Source organism: Chiroxiphia lanceolata, chromosome 12 (assembly GCF_009829145.1).
Source record: "Chiroxiphia lanceolata isolate bChiLan1 chromosome 12, bChiLan1.pri, whole genome shotgun sequence".
Lineage (NCBI taxonomy): Eukaryota > Metazoa > Chordata > Aves > Passeriformes > Pipridae > Chiroxiphia > Chiroxiphia lanceolata.
In genome coordinates, this window is record NC_045648.1 from 3,438,054 (window position 1) to 3,453,738 (window position 15,685).

Here is a 15,685-nt window from a genome sequence, read left to right on the forward strand (position 1 = left end):
GCAGAGAAGCGGGAGAAGTCAGGGAAGGAAAAAAGAAGTAATTTCACTTGGCATTTACTGTTTGCTGTTCTCAGAGTTAACTGTGCTTGTCTTCATTACAGACCCTGCTGCCATCCCAGTACTGGTACTACATGGCTGAGATCGGGTTTTACTGGTCTCTCTTATTTACCCTTGGGATCGACATCAAAAGGAAGGCAAGTGGTCGTGCTTGTTTGTAGCTAAAACCTCCCTTTCCCTGAGCAGAGAGAAAGTGTTTGGGAGGAAAATCCCCGCCTGGATCCTGGATGAGGTGCAGCCACATGAGGGCAGCATCAGTCTGTGCCTGGCACCCCTGCACACACATCCAGGATTCCTGCTGCCAGGGCATCCCTCAGGGGCTGACAAGACGCTCAAGGGCTGTACTTGCTTGGCTTTACCTCCTTTTTTTTTTTTTTGCCTGTCCCCGACAGGATTTCATGGCTCACGTTGTCCATCACTTGGCAGCCATCGGGTTGATGAGTGGCTCTTGGTGTGGTAACTACGTGCGCCTCGGGACTCTGGTGATCTTTGTGCACGACACTGCAGATTTCTGGCTCGAGGTAACTCTGCTCTCCACCTTTTTTTTTTGGCTTGAGTTTCGGGTTTTGGTTTGGTTTAGTTGGGATTTTTTTTGGTTGTTGTTGCTCAGGTTATTTTCAGTGATGTTTTAATCTTTTTGCCCCAAGTTCCATATGATCCCTTCCTGACACGGATTCACGGATTTCGGCTCGTAAGATAAAAAAGAGCTTCTAGATAATTTGATATTCTGTTGCAGAATCCATTGTGAGGAAAGAGCAGAAGATAAATCCTTCAGTACAGAACAGGGACTGGAAATCCAGCTGATTCCCTGGGTTGTTCTTGTTTCATTGTTAAAATTAGACCAGGATGATCACAGAATCAGTTGGGTTGGAAAAGACCTCCAAGATTGAGTCCAACCTTTGATCAATCATCACCTTCTCAGCTAAACCAGAGCACTGAGTGCCACATCCAGTTGTTCCTTGAACAGCTCCAGGGCTGGGGACTCCACCACCTCCCTGGGCAGCACCTTCAATGCCTGAACAACCTTTCTGTGAAGAAATTTCTCCTGATGTCCAACCTGACCCTCCCGTGGTGCAGCTTGAGGCTCTGTCCTCTTGTCCTGTCTAGCCTGTGAACAGCTTGTCATGACACCAATTCACAAGCAAATTTAGCAGCCAGAATTTTGATTATTTCTCCTATGATTCTATGACTCTCCAAATTGGCTTTACTGTTGTCATCATGCACCCCCCTGTGTTGACCCAAGGGTACCTCTGCATTAAACACTTCAGGCTGGAGACACTCAAGCTGTCCCTGAACAAGATGTCACAGGTACCTACTGGCAGAAAAGAAGTTTCTTCCGCTGTGCTGAAGGAGAAGTCCCTTCCCTGAACTAAATATCAATGTTTGGAAGTGTTTAAGTGTTCAGTTCTGCACTGTGGTCATACAGACTTGCTGCTGGGTTTCTTGAAAGACAAACAAATTATGTTTCCTTCAATAGAGTTCTCTTGAGTTTATAACACGGGGATTGAGAGCACAGTTTCATCACCTGTTTTGGTGGCAGTGCCTAAAAGCAGCCCTTTTAGGTTATTATCTGTCACTGCCCATTTTTGTTCCTCATACTCAATCTGTTATATTGGACCAACTAATTGGGGGGTCATAAAGTTGGGATTGGTCCAAATTAAACAGGATTTTTTGCTGAATTACCTCTAATCTTGAATTGCTCTGTGCTCCAATTAACTGAGGGCCCTACAGACATTTGAGCTGGAAACTGGTAGGACAGCACTTGGATGGAAACTGAAGTTGAGTACCAGCATGACTTAATCCTGCCACTCAAAAAAAGAAGGGGAAAAAATAATTAATCAGACTGCTTGTTTAAAACTTAAGCTTGGCACCTGAAGCTTTGCTCACACTTGAGAACAGCTGTTCTGTTCAGCCGTGCCCAAGGTGGTTCCTGATGGAATGTGCAGAGCTCTGTAGGGTTCATTGAGGGGAGAAGCAGCAATTACAACCTTTCTGAGTGGGATAGAGACCAGCACTAAGATCTCCTGCTCTCAAAAAGGAGAAAACAGAAGCTAAATTAGGCCCAGAGGAGGGTCAGTAACAGGCATGTACCAGAGCACCTGTGTGAGAGGGGCCACCACCACTCCTGAGCAGCTTCTCTTGGACTCAGCCTGTCTGGAGTCTGGTAGAAAAATGAGGAATTACCTCTGTTGGCAAGAGCACTTTGTGTTTCCACAACACTTGGATATTCTGGTTGGAGAGCTGCTCTTTAGGCCTTTGATACAGAGTCCTTTCCTTTAGGATGAAAGGAGAAATATAAACAAAGCATCTGTTCTGATGCTGCTTTATTAGGTACCAGTAATATGCTTGCTTTACATGTCAAACTGGGAGGAAATTTTCTTCCTGCTTAGGTGGAAGATGAGTCTTTATTTATGAAAGTACAGAATTTATTTCAGAGAATATTTACAATACATTTGGTGGTTTCTACCCTCTGCAGGCAGCCAAGATGTTTAATTATGCTCACTGGGAGAAAACCTGCAATATACTCTTTATCATCTTCTCTATCGCATTCTTCATCACCAGGATCATCCTGTTCCCCTTCTGGTAAGCAACATTTAATGGAGTCACAGGCTTTTACTTCATTCCCACTCCCCTGAGAGGTTACTGTTGGTTGGGATGGGAAAAGGGGAGGAATGGATTGGACTTTAAAGAGCAGAAGCAGAATTGTCATTATTGTTGGCTACTAAGGAATAGGAAGAAGAGTTGACAGAAACTGTCATTTTCTTTAAAAGTTCTTAAGTGAAAATAGTCTTAAAGGAGCCTCTTGAAGATCTGCTAACCTAAAAAAAGGCTTTTATGTATTATTTAACTTGTTGCTGTAAATCATAGTTAAATGCTGTGAGCTCCTGCATTTTCAAGGGGGTTGAGCTACTTAACCAGGAGAAATCATTTTCCCTTTCGTTCCACCCCTCCTGCTGTAGCTGCAAAGTCAGAGTATGTGATTGTAGTTCAATTTTTGTAGAGTCTTCCTTCTGCTCCCCAGTTCTGGGGTGGTGCCTCACCTCACTCACCCACGCGAGGAGCACTCAGAGGAGTGAAGGTGAACCAATTAATTCATGGAGTCAACACAAATAAATCTTAACTTGCTAAATACTTGGATGCCTTTGGAGTGCCATAATTTAATCTGCTTTGGAGTATCCACATGGGTGCTTACTGTGCTTAGTGTGTTTAGCTATTAAAAGTGTTTAATGTGTTTCACATTCACAGCCCTAATTTGCCTTCATGCCCCTCCCTGCACGTGGACAAACCCTTAGAGGCTCAAGCTGCTTAAATTAAGGGTTCTGAACACTGATCAACACAAGGCTTTAATTTCCTGTAGTATTTTCCTTCAGAAAGGCTGATGTCTTTCACTTTATTGTGATTTTCTGATTAACTGTACAAGTGATCTCCAATCATTTTGCTTCACTGAGTTTCTTGTTCTACAGTTCTTGAGCTCAGAAGCAAAACATGAGATTAAAGGGACTTAAAAAGCCCCAAATAATATGGAAGTAGTGAAGTCTGAAGATGGACAAAACATATGTTAATTAACAAAAAGCCCTGTAGCAAATCCTGTAGGATTTTCTCTGGAGTATAGATTTCAGATTAGGGAGAATTTACATTAAAAAAGGCCTAGGCAAGATCTGAGTTGCACAGTATCCAGACCACACAGAGGTGAAGATCTAAAAAACAGGGCTTTTTTTCTAACCTCATTTAGAATACTTTCATGCCAGACTCAGATTTCTCATCTTCTGAAGTCTGTATTTCAATGGAGATGCATAATCTAGTTAAGACAGAGCTTGTTAATTAATCTGCCATCTTTGCAGAGCTTTTTAATATTAATCAGTTGGGAATGTGACATTAGAAATAAGTGTAAATAGAGAAGAAATCTTGCACTGTAACAGTGACCTTTGTTTTTTAGGATTCTTCGTGCCACACTCTATCTGCCAACCTACTATTCCACGACTCCTGTCATAGCCTATTTTTTATTCAATGGGATGCTGTTGATCCTCCAAGGCCTGCATTTATACTGGGGTTACCTAATCTACAAGATTTTGAAAAGGTTCGTTTTCCTAAAGGTAAGAAATTTCGCTTCTTCATAAAGATGTGTGAATTATCAAACAGATGCCAGTATTTCCAATAGATTAACTTGGAATTTAATTATGTTTTCCTGAACTTTCAAGTCGGTATTTTTTATAGGGATCTGCAAAGTATAGAGATGTTCAAATGTGCTTTGTCCCTTTCATTGTCAGACCTCAAGTCATACGTCAGAATATCAAAACTTCAACTAGAACCTTTTTTTTTGTCTGTATCTGATGTTTTGCACTGATAGTAAATGAGAAATGAGCTCCCCCCAAAACTGAAGCCCAAAGGTGGTGCAGAACTCTTTAGGAATTCCTGTGTTCCAAGTGAAAGCAATCTTTTGTCACTGGACTTTGTAGGAATGTACCAAAACAAGGAGAGGAGAGGTGAGTGATGAGATCTTTGACTACAAGTTTTCTGCAATAGTTAAAGTTCCTCAGGTTTGTCTAAATATGAAGTCAACTAAATGTGAGCACTGGTTTTGGATTAAGAAAACCATATGAAGCTGAACTGGTATTATATTATGGCACAATGAAATACTGTGCTATTCAGCTGGAGCAGAGAAACAGTGCAAGTCTGGTGCTGCATTATCTGCTTTCACCTTGGAGAGAAAACTCATGTAGGAAAAACCTCTAAAGAAAACTGCCATTTATGTCTTGTTTGATTGCCTGAGGTAGTCACATTATTCTCGTGCCGTGAAGTGGCAGTGGGGTGCAGTGTAGGTGGAACGCTGAGCAAAAAACATTAAAGAGAAGGACTTGGGAGAATGTCTCTAAGACTTGGGATAAGCACTGGCAAGCATCTTTTTCTAGTTAAGATGAAACTTAAATCATGCTGCTGAAAAATGGTATTTCTTTTGAGGCTCAAGAAGCAAAAGTTACTTGAACTGACTCTGTCCTTTTATCTGAAGCAGTTAATGCTGTGAAGAATCTGAAGGAAACAGAAATATTCCTGTCTCCTGTATTTAATTGTTGGTTTACTGCTAACAGAAACCATCCTATAATTATTGGATTCCATAAGATCATATGCAAATAGACAGCTGGGTATCACAGGGAGACCCAGTGTCTGCCCTGGAAGAAAACTGCAGTTCTAAACTCAGCAAACAGCTGCACATAAGGGACAAATCTGTGGAAGAAATTGTTTGGGTCATTCTGCTGCTAAAACAAGCTTCTCTGTTCCCTTAGACACTGAAAAGCTTGTAAATTTTACATGTCATTTACCTCTGTTTGACTAATTACAAAATTATTTCTGGCCTGACTTATGGAGTGTGAAAGGGATTTACTTCTTGTTTTCTTTTGTGATGTCGGCCGTGTCTCTGTGCTGTTCTTGCTCAACCCCTCTGATGAAATGGAGAGACATCCCCTTGCCCTGCAGCAGAGCTCTCCATCCCTGCTGCTTGAGGTTCTGAGAGTGCACAGAGGTGGCACAGAGGACATGGCCAGCCCAGCTATATAAGGCCACCCTGCCCTGCTCACGTGCCTTTGTCAGGGGCAGAGATGTTTCATTTCCACACCGGAGCTTTGTCGCGTCCGTCACTGCTAAAAAATGGGAAAGCACCAAGCCTGCATCCCTGCCACGGATTTCTGATTCCTTATACAGCTCTCTGAGAAGAAGGCTTTCCAAATAACATTTTTACAGTGGTAGCAGCAGCAGCCTGAGCCCTTTTCAGTCTGGATGACTTCAGCTGGCTTGCATGTGCAGCCTGTTTTCCATAGCGGTGGCAAACTTGGCTGTGAAAGCAGCCAGTGCCTCCAGAGCTGGAAAGGGAACGTTGACAAGAATGGTGTTGGCAAGGCAGTGTTTTTATACCAACATCTTTGTTAGAGACACACTCCACACAAATAGCTGCTGCTATTTTAGGGAAATACCAGTAGACCATCATCCTTGTGTCAGAAGGGGTTTGTCTCTCTGCCCGAGGCTCTTAAGTTTTCATTCAGAAAACAGGCAATTTTTGGTGTTTTTCTTGAAGCAACAGTTTAAGCTCCTTCAGATGGAAAAATGAAGTCATGGTGGAACTGGGAATAGAGGCTTATGTTGTTGTTTAACTGAAGGAAGCTCAGAGCAGAGGAGGGTGTAAGGAATTTTTTCAGTGCTCTCTGTGCCTTGAGCCACCCTGGGGTTTTGGGGTCACTGCAGCCTCGAGGGTTGGTTCCTCCATGCAGGAGGAGATGGCTTTTGCTACTCAGAAGCTCTTCATCTCAGATGTCACCTCCTCTCTGCACCAATGAAGGGCACAGTTATCCTCAGTCCTCTGGGATAGCTCAGCTGACTGATTTGCTTCAGCAAAAAGGAACTTGGACCCCAAATCTTGTGGTTTTCCTCCTCCCAAATGCTGCAGCCAGAGATGAATGAAAATGAAGGAAAAGGGAAGAAGGGAGATGATCTTGCTCTGTCCATCTGTGTTGTGTTCCCTCAGCCACGGGGGTCTTTGGTGGCACAGAGCAGCACTGGTGGTCTCCAGGCTCACAGCACTGGTGCCACCTTTCCCTTGGCCCAGTCCTCCAGGAATTCCCCCCTAACAAGGGGGAATTCTGCACCCACAAGCTGAGCTGCACTCAGCTACTCACACTAAGCAGCTCTTTATTTTCCATGGTGGCAAACTTGAGGGTGCAAGAAAACTAAATTTTTCAAATCAATTATTGTCACTTCTGGAAAACATAAAATATTCCCTAAATGCTCTTTCCCATATGACATTTGTGACCCTGTGGATGAGTGAGGCATGCAGGAAAATCCCCTCAAGGTCAGACCTGTAGCCATGTATCAGTTGTGCTGTGAGAGGAAGGAGAATATTCTTCAGAGCAGTTTCCTTTCAAGTTGGGTCAGGCAATTGCAACGTTTGCTGCCATCTTGATGTCCAAGGCCTTTTTGTTGCTAGGAAACTCCCCGTGTTTCTGTAATATTGTTCAATTACATGGTTAAATTACCCACTTGTATCGAGTTTCAAGCACCACTGAAACATGTCTAGTCATCATGTCTGCACATATGAGAATATTTTAGGAAAATTGAAAAAACATACAGAGGAGTATGTACATGTGCACTGATTTAAACCATCTCGCCAGGAAAATCCCATGGAGATCTAACATTTTATTTCCAAGGTCACAAAGAGGGGGTGAATGACAGCAGCTTATAGCTACGTTATTATGGCAAATTAAGATGTAAAATATATGTTAAACTCATTACACACTGAGTTAAGGTTTTGAGACTTCGGTGCTTTAAGTCTCCAAAAATATGTGTAAGTTGTAGGAAATGGGAATGGTGTCCACATGACTGGGATACCTCAGGGCTGATGCAAAGTCCATCGAAGGAGGGCAGTGACAGGTTCCTAACTGGCTGTGATGTGACCAGGAGGAGGTTTTCTTTCTCCTGTAATGGTTTTGTCACCATCAGAGCACCTTCAAGTAACACAGTGAGCTGCTCACTGGTGGTTGCCGTTATTTAGGAGTCATCAGTGTCAGTTTTGTTGGATTCCCTCTGGTTCTTTCCTCTTCCTGAAGCAGAAAAGTCCCTGCACTGCTGTAGAGCAGGACTTTGGACCTGTCACTCTTTAAAACCCTGTGTATCCTCAATATGCCTTTGGCATTTTGTACTTGGTAAGCAGGTTTTTAGAGGCTTTGGTTGGGTGTATGATTTGTTCATTCCTTATTTGTTCCAAATTCCCAAGGAAACAGGACGAGTTGACTAACAACAGAGTAGAGAAAGCTGAAAACGATAAGAAAATACTATTTTGGGGTTGAAATGAGAGCTGGGAGGTGCTTGTTATGATACTTCTGCTGTTTCCAGGCATCATTATCCCACTGCAGCATTTTGTGCTTTATGGTTTTTTTTTTTTGATCTGTATCCTTTAGAATCAGGCCGTGGACCCACAGTGGTTAAAACCTCCTGGTTTAGCTGAATTAAACAAGAGTCACTCATCAGTTCTCTGAGTGCTGTGGCTGTGAACACTCACCTCTCCTGTCACTTCTCAGCACTGACTCTCTCACTGAACTGTGCAGTAACTTGGGACATTTAATCCTAAACAGAAAGAAATCCTAGTTTTAAAACTACAGAGAGGGAAAAGATCTCTACTGTAACATGGAATGGCCTTTAAAGAGATTACATTTTAAATCTCTTGTGGCAAAAAAAATTGCATCCTCACGGCGTTGTGCCTGAGCTCTGGGCTGTTGGGGGAGCTCAGACACATCGTGGCTCAGCTGGGCCTGACTTCTCCAGCTGATAAATTCAGCCTTAGCTTGAGCTGTGAAGGGTCATCACCAACCACACTGTGTGTCCATACCCCGTGGAGTTACTGGGATGGGAAAAGGAAGCATGGAATGAAATGCATGTTCAGTTTTCACATGCACAGCAGTTTATTGGGCTCCTAAAAAGTCAGGCCTTCAGCTGATTCCTTTTTTTTCCCTCCTTTTGGAAGCAATAAAAAAAAATAAATCTATTTTGGGACATTTATAATGAGAAAATGAAGTTTAATGAGAATTAGCACATTCAGTAGGAAGTCCTTCAGTTTGGAAAAATGCCATATTACAGGAGTTAAACAGAGGACAGGGTTTATTTCCTATCCTGGAGGCATCTAAGTTTTGGTTTCTTTTACTCACGTGCTTTGTTAGGTCTGTGCTGCCCCACGTTGGGGTGGTGGTAAAACAGACCCAAGAGGTGCACTTGCCATAATTCCAAGTGGTTGTTTTAAAAGCAGTAACATATTTTGGAGGATAATGGTCATCTAGTTAGTTACAATTTCCTGACTGTGGAACTGGGAAGTTGTGGAAAAGCTTTTACTGGAGGTTTTGTGGTTCTAGACTGGGAAGGGCCAGTGCACACTGATGTCCTGCTTTGGAGTTCTTGTTCTGTGAGTGGAGGATTAGCACAAACACGGGACAGGTTGAACTGGATTAGTAGGGGTTGGCCTTTCCCCATTTTAAAGGAAAACGGGTTGTGGAGAACTTGAATTTGTTGGTTCTCAACAGATAAATATTTATAGCAGATTTTCTCATTAGGGGAACAAAATAGGACAAATGGAAGCTTTTCCTTCTTACACATGAAAACCAGTCTGTCTGGGAGCCTTCCCAGTTGGTTACAGTTGTTGCCTTTGGAACCTGAGCTTTTCCATGGCCTGGAGAAGGGAGCTGGCCAGGCAGGTCAGCAGCGTGGAGGCTCCTGCCCCAGGAAAGGGAAATCACTTCCTGCTTGGACTTTCTTTCATCTCCATATTCCCCATTCTGCTCCAGCAATCCAGTGAAGCCCAAGGCCTGGCTGCATGTCCCACTTCCTGCTGCCAAATTCATCCAAGGGAGGAGGGTGAGGGGCAGAAGGAAGCACAGAAGAGTCCGAGGTTTTCTGGCTGGTGTTTACAGGGATGGGCAAAGAGCAGGGAAGCTGTTGGGAGCCTGGGAGTCCTTCCTGCCCTTCCAGTCTGACCTCAGCAATGGATATGGTCACAGTTGTGCAGCCCAGCAGAGTTTGGGAAAGAGGAAGAGCCACCAGTTCTTCTCTCCCTCTCTCTTCTCCTGGCCTTCAACCAGTTTTCCTGGAACTGGGAGTTAAAAGGCAGATTTCTGTTTAAATCTTTACTTTTTACTCCACATTCTGAAAGGGGTCAGCAGCTGAGCAGTGATTTCCAAGGAGGTTATGTTATATATGCTCAGTGCAAGGTATGTTATACCAAACACTAAAATATACTTGTCAGGTTTCAAAACAGCAACAATGTTCTTTGCTGGATTCTTGATTTTTTTTTTAAATTGTTTTTTATAAACTCTGTTTAGAATGCCCATAATTCCACAACACCTTTCACTTGAATATTATATAAAAATCAGGCATAGCTTAGAAAATTCAGGTTAAGGGCTGTTATGACCATTGTGGAGGAAAGAACTGATGAGAAATTGGAGAAAATAATTTCGAAGCGTTTGACTGGAACGGGTGTGGGGGGTGAAGGTGTGCTGGGGTGGGAGCACTGGGCCAAAGTACCCTTCCCCAGCCCTGCTGTGCACACAGAGGACTGTGCAAGAGCAGCCTCAGCCCTCTGGCCAGAGTCCAACAACCTGGGGTGTGGGTGCTCCCTGTGGCTCCCCCGTGTCGGCCCTGCCATGAATGGGGCTGATGTGCTGCAGCCAAAGTCTGCTCTGCCCAAAGCTGCTGGGCTGGACTGCAGCAGGAGCTGCAGGTGACCAGTGCCTCTAAGAATAGCAAGTCCCAGCTCCATGGAATTCTGAGGCAGGGCACTCCCGTGGTGCTGATCCAGGGCCAGGCTCTCGGCAGGTGGGAATGAGCTCGGCTCCGTGGGGCTGGGGCAGTTTTCACCAGCAATGGATCTGCCCAAACAAGGACCCCCACCCCTCTCCACATGGTCCCTGGCACAAGGCAACTCTGCTTCGAGTGAAATCTAGTTAAATCCCTACTCTGAATGACTCTTTTGATGTGAAAGTTCCTAATTTGGGGAAAAGACAAATGTTGGTGAAGTTTTTGCTTTAAAATTAATTGCTTTACCTTGCTGTTCACTGATAGATTTTCTGGCTTCCCATGTTAACTGCTCGTATCTTTTCATTTTCTAGCAGGATCTTTATTAAATGTTCCATTTCTTGCCAGTTTTATATAGATACACTTATATAAAAACTATATGTATGTAATAGTGTGCACATGCATTTATTTTTTTGAATTGCCAAAAATCAATTCACAGAGCAAACCCTAAGCCTTTACAGAGCTTGTGATGCCTTCATTTACTGTTTTTAATATAGGCTGCAGAGGCTTGAATTGTGACTTTGTTATGAGGTGAATAATTCTTATACTTTCAGAGGGAGTCACTGAACTGCAATCTGCTGAGTTGATTAAAAAAAAAGATTGGAATAAAGCCAGTTAATGATACCTTAATATCAAATGAGAAAGAAAGTTGTTCTGAATTGTATTTAAAGAAAATATGTTTCCTAGGAGTGCTCCATAATCCTTATTACATGGCAAGAAAGGAGGAAATCCTTAAAAGGAGCATTCTGTCCTCTGCAACACAATTCTGGTGATGTTTGAGCAGGCACAGGACACTGCAGAGTTCACCCCAGCAGGAACAAAACAGGGCAGCCTGAGCAGGGTCTGTGTGACCAGGCAGAGATGGGTGTGAAGCAGGGGAGGGTGGGATTTGTCTTGTGTAGCTTAGGCTGTGCCTACCTCAAATTCCAGCCTCAAATTCCAGCCTCCCTCTGTAACCAGTCAAGGAATTGTGGTGTCCCCAGTGAGAATTCTGTGTCATTGGGCTCATTAATGAAACCACATCAAACTTAGTTCATTGGGTACTACTTGAAGTGTTCTGTGTCCAACCTGGATATCAGGGTGTTTGGAAAGGCTGTATTTAAATTATTTTAGGTATTGTGATGTGAACATGTATTTAAAAAAAAGAAACACATTACTTGTTAGGTATGTGACTGAAAATGAGATTGATGCTTAAGTATGGGCATAAAATTTAGATACATCACAACAGGAATTCAGTGGTTCCTAAGGATGGAAATAGAGAAATGACCTCGTTGGACAGAGGTGCCTGTTGTTGCCTGGCTGTGTCCTTTGTGGTTTCAGGTTAGTCCAGCAGTGCTGTAAGGCTTCTGTAGGAATGTTCTTTAGCAGCTGTATTTCTTCAAAACATTCATTTTAAGAGCAGTATCAGACCTCACTGAGAACAGCACGAGTGTCTGATCAGCTGTTCTGTAGCCAAAACAGCTTTTATAAGGAGTAAAAGTGCGTGTTCTGATAAAAGTTCATACCACTGAACCCCTTGGCTTCAAGTCCCCTCCTAGGGTAAAAAGAAGTTCACTACAGAGAACAGCATCAAATGCCTGTTATGTTGTTCTTTGTTTCTTTGCCAGCTGTGGATTTAAAACTGGAATAATTCAGAAAGCAGTGGGACATTGTGACTCACTCGGTACCTCCTGGGCTTTGGACATTCTCGTAAAGCCCCGAGTGCCGAGGGCGAGGTTCAGGCACCGAGTTCAGTAACTCAGACTCTGAAACCACAGAGACCCTGATCAGCTGTAAACAATGATTTAGTTCTTCTCAACTGGCATTAGAGCTCCAGTTCCAGGTGTGCTGTGCTGAGTGACAACACCAGGGAGGTTTTCTGGAGGTGAAATTTATTCCTTCAGTCAAAATCGGGGACATGTTCTGGTAGTAACATCTAGTTTTGTAAGACTGTTCTTTTCCATAATTGTGGAATTAGTGTAGCTTTTCTTTTAATTTTTCATGCATCATCTTTTGAGTTCCCTCTGAAAACTGCCAGTGGAAAGCCTGGGGAATAACTATTACATAGAAGAGAAATATTAAATAAGAGGAGTCTTTGCCACAAGATGTCCACTACAATTAATGTAGAAACTCTGCATCTTCATTTAAAAGCTGCAGAAAGCAGAGTCCAAATGTGCATCTTCCGTGGAAGATGAACGTTATTTATGTTGCCTGGTGTGTGTATAAGTTGAAAAGGGAAATTTATTTCCCAATAAAATCTTCCAGGCTGGAAATACAGAACAGTTTGCTTGAATCCAAATGTATATTGCTTAGTCTCCACAGGAAAGTAAAGACTTATTAAGTCATATGTCAGCTGAGTTGAATTATTGATGTTGAATTCAACATGTTGAACTCAGAAATTCATCAACTTTATAGTATTATTTGCTGGAAAAGTACCCCCTTCTATCTCTTTGGACTGACTTTTTGTTATCTCTCTTATTTATTATCTCTTTTATTTGAGGCAGTGGTTGCTGACCTGACTAATAGCTTTCATCTTTGTACTTCAAGTTGTTTCCATATGTGCAGGTGCTGTGGAATTTATTGTCTTTACATTGAAAAATCAAGATCTAGTCAATGCGTTTGTAGATGTTTAAATGAAAATATTCTTAAGGTAGAATTAGGGTACAAGATTTAGGACATGCTGATTTTAATAGAACATACATTTAAGGGTCAGGAAATTCCAACTTAAAAGTATATGAAAATCAAAAAAATCTAAATTTCACCAAATCAGAAAACACACAAAATTCTGGAATCAGCTGTGAATTCTTTTTATACATCTATACGTGGTAGGAGAAATCCAGTTAAATGTGTGGGTGTAAATTTTGCTTAACCCAAAAGATTTATTTTTAGTCTTGTCCAGTCAGGGACAAAATTGAAATCTTATGCTGCTGAGAAACCTGAAGTCAGTGTTGATCCCCCCAGGTGAGTTAAGTCTGGAGCATCTCCCAGCCCCCCTATGGACATGATAAGAATCACAGGATGGGTTGGGTTGGAAGGGACCTTAAAGCCCATCTCATCCCAACCATGGGCAGGGACATCTTCCACTAGCCCAGGTTGCTCCAAGCCCCATCCAGCCTGGCCTTGGACACTTCCAGGGATCCAGGGCCAGCCACAACTTCTCTGGGCAGCCTGTGCCAGGGCCTTACCACCTTCACAGGGAAGAATTCCTTCCCAATATCCCATCTAACCCTGCCCTCTGGCAGTTTGAAGCCATTCTCCCTTGTCCTGTCCCTCCATCCCTTGTCCAAAGTCCCTCTCCAGCTCTCTTGGAGCCCCTTTAGGCACTGGAAGGGGTGGTAAGGTGTCCCTGGAGCCTTCTCTTCTCCAGATTTTACACCCCCAGCTCTCTCAGCCTCTTTCCATAGTTGTACCATGAGGAGGAACTCGAACAGTCCCAGGCTGACTTTCCCTCCTCCTGCCCATGGTCAGGCACAGCGACCCGGCACCACCCCCTCCCAACCCACTGGTCCCCTGGAAAAGCAAAGGAACATCCCCCCTCACTGTGCCCCCAAACCCCCACCAGGAACTGGGGGAGCAGACACTGCACTATTGCCTTCCTAATGCCCCCTGCAGCACTGCAGCCTCTGGGAAAGCGTGTGCCTTCCTCAGGGAGAGCCAGGGAGGAGCTGCACTGCAAGCTGCTTCATGACAAAGATGTTGTAGTGGCTGAACTTCACTGCAGAAGCACCTTCTGCCCAGGTCTCTCAGCCAGATTCTCCTCTCTCTCTGGGTACCTCAGTGCCTGTTTCCGGTTTGGGCCGTGTCATTACAGCAACAGCTTCACATTTGGAGACCCCCAATTGCCAATCTGCAGTACAGCCACACAGACCCCACTGTCTGTTTGCCAGCAAGTGCCCTTCCCCTTCTGAGAAAGCAGGAGGCACATTCCTAAGGCTTCCTCACTGTTGGATCAATCCACGTTGCTACAATAGATTATTTTCCTTTTTTTACACTGCTTGGCTCTGCCTTTCCCTCTGTTCTTACACTTCTCATGGGAACGGCCATGTGGCAGCTCTGGAGCCGTGGCCACACTGTGACCTCAGCATGTGCTGGACAAAGATTCCATGTGCCCAGAGAAGGGAGGTGTCTGTCCAGCCCCCCTTCTCCACCAGTGAGGTTCCAGAGGTGTCCCCAGCCCCCAGGGCAGGAAACCCACCCTTCCATCTGTCCTCCTCCCAGTGTTCTCCTCAGCTGGAGCAGAGAGTGCAGGGCCAAGGGCTTCTCAGGAGAGAAGTGATCTCTGAGTGCTTTATGGAGAGACAGACTTGTACAACCAGGAGTAAATTCCCTATTAGTTTAGATGGAGATTTGACCAGTATTTTTCTGCTTACATGGGGCTGGGAGGTAGCCTGTGGAGTTTGCTCATCCCATAAGTTCAAGAAGTTCATGGTGAAATCTCTTGGAAGGTCCTTTGCCGGTCATATCGTGCTAATGACTTCAATGATACATGTTCTAGCAGCAGTGAAATGCAAGAAGCCAAAACTACCTTAACAAACACGGTTCATTTAACTAAAAGAGGCAGACTGAGCAGCAGGTGGAAGGGTTAAACAAAAGGAAAAAAGATTATAAAAGTTTGCGGCTTTGGCTTCACTACAAATGGCCCTCTTGCAGCCTTTATAGCATTAGTGTTGCTTCTCATAAAGCTTGAAACCATTCATCCATTTAGAAAGATTAAATTGGTCAGTCATCCAGAACAGAAAATGTACACATCCATTTTGTCTGTTACCCTAAACCAGCTGAAGTATAATAAATGCACTTGATGCCATTAAACTAAAGCATTGAGTATTAATGATGCCTCAGCTGGGGGATTTACAGTTTGCCTGTGTTCCTGATGGTACATTCATCTGCTGCTGCTCAGGGACAGTCAGAGCAGAGCCTTTGAGTTGGAAAACACAACTATAATATATGATGTGAGGGGCTCAGAGGAAACATCCTGGTACTAACACAGGGAAAATCCTAGAAATGTCACAATTTTTGTTATTCTTAGAAGATTGCCGTTAAAAAGCACAAACTTCACTTAGGATATCTTAATATATTTATGATGGTCTGTTAAACAGTTTGCAAAGACAGGTTTGTCTGGATTTCCAGTTGCAGATGAAGCTATTGCTATTTAAAGGCCTGTCACTTAAACAAGCCAGACAAAAATGGGCAGACTCTCCTAAAGCAGGAGTTTGTAGAGGCATATATATTAAAAATATAATAAAAATTAGATTTAATTTATCAGCATTTTTTTCTTGATTAGTGTCAAGATTTCAGAAGTAGCATCAAGAAAATTTGCAATGGTTGC

At 43.5% G+C, this 15,685-nt stretch overlaps 1 protein-coding gene across 7 annotated transcripts in view; it reads left to right on the plus strand.

The window, feature by feature from the left end:
• CERS3 (ceramide synthase 3) overlaps nt 1-15,685 on the plus strand; it is a 46,511-nt gene that overhangs the window by 24,850 nt on the left and 5,976 nt on the right. For all 7 annotated transcript variants that reach the window (XM_032700083.1, XM_032700080.1, XM_032700081.1 and 4 more), the window contains 4 exons: nt 102-194; nt 450-578; nt 2,534-2,640; nt 3,995-4,151. In XM_032700083.1, the coding sequence (XP_032555974.1) occupies nt 102-194; nt 450-578; nt 2,534-2,640; nt 3,995-4,151 (486 nt within the window). The remainder of the gene's footprint in view (nt 1-101; nt 195-449; nt 579-2,533; nt 2,641-3,994; nt 4,152-15,685) is intronic.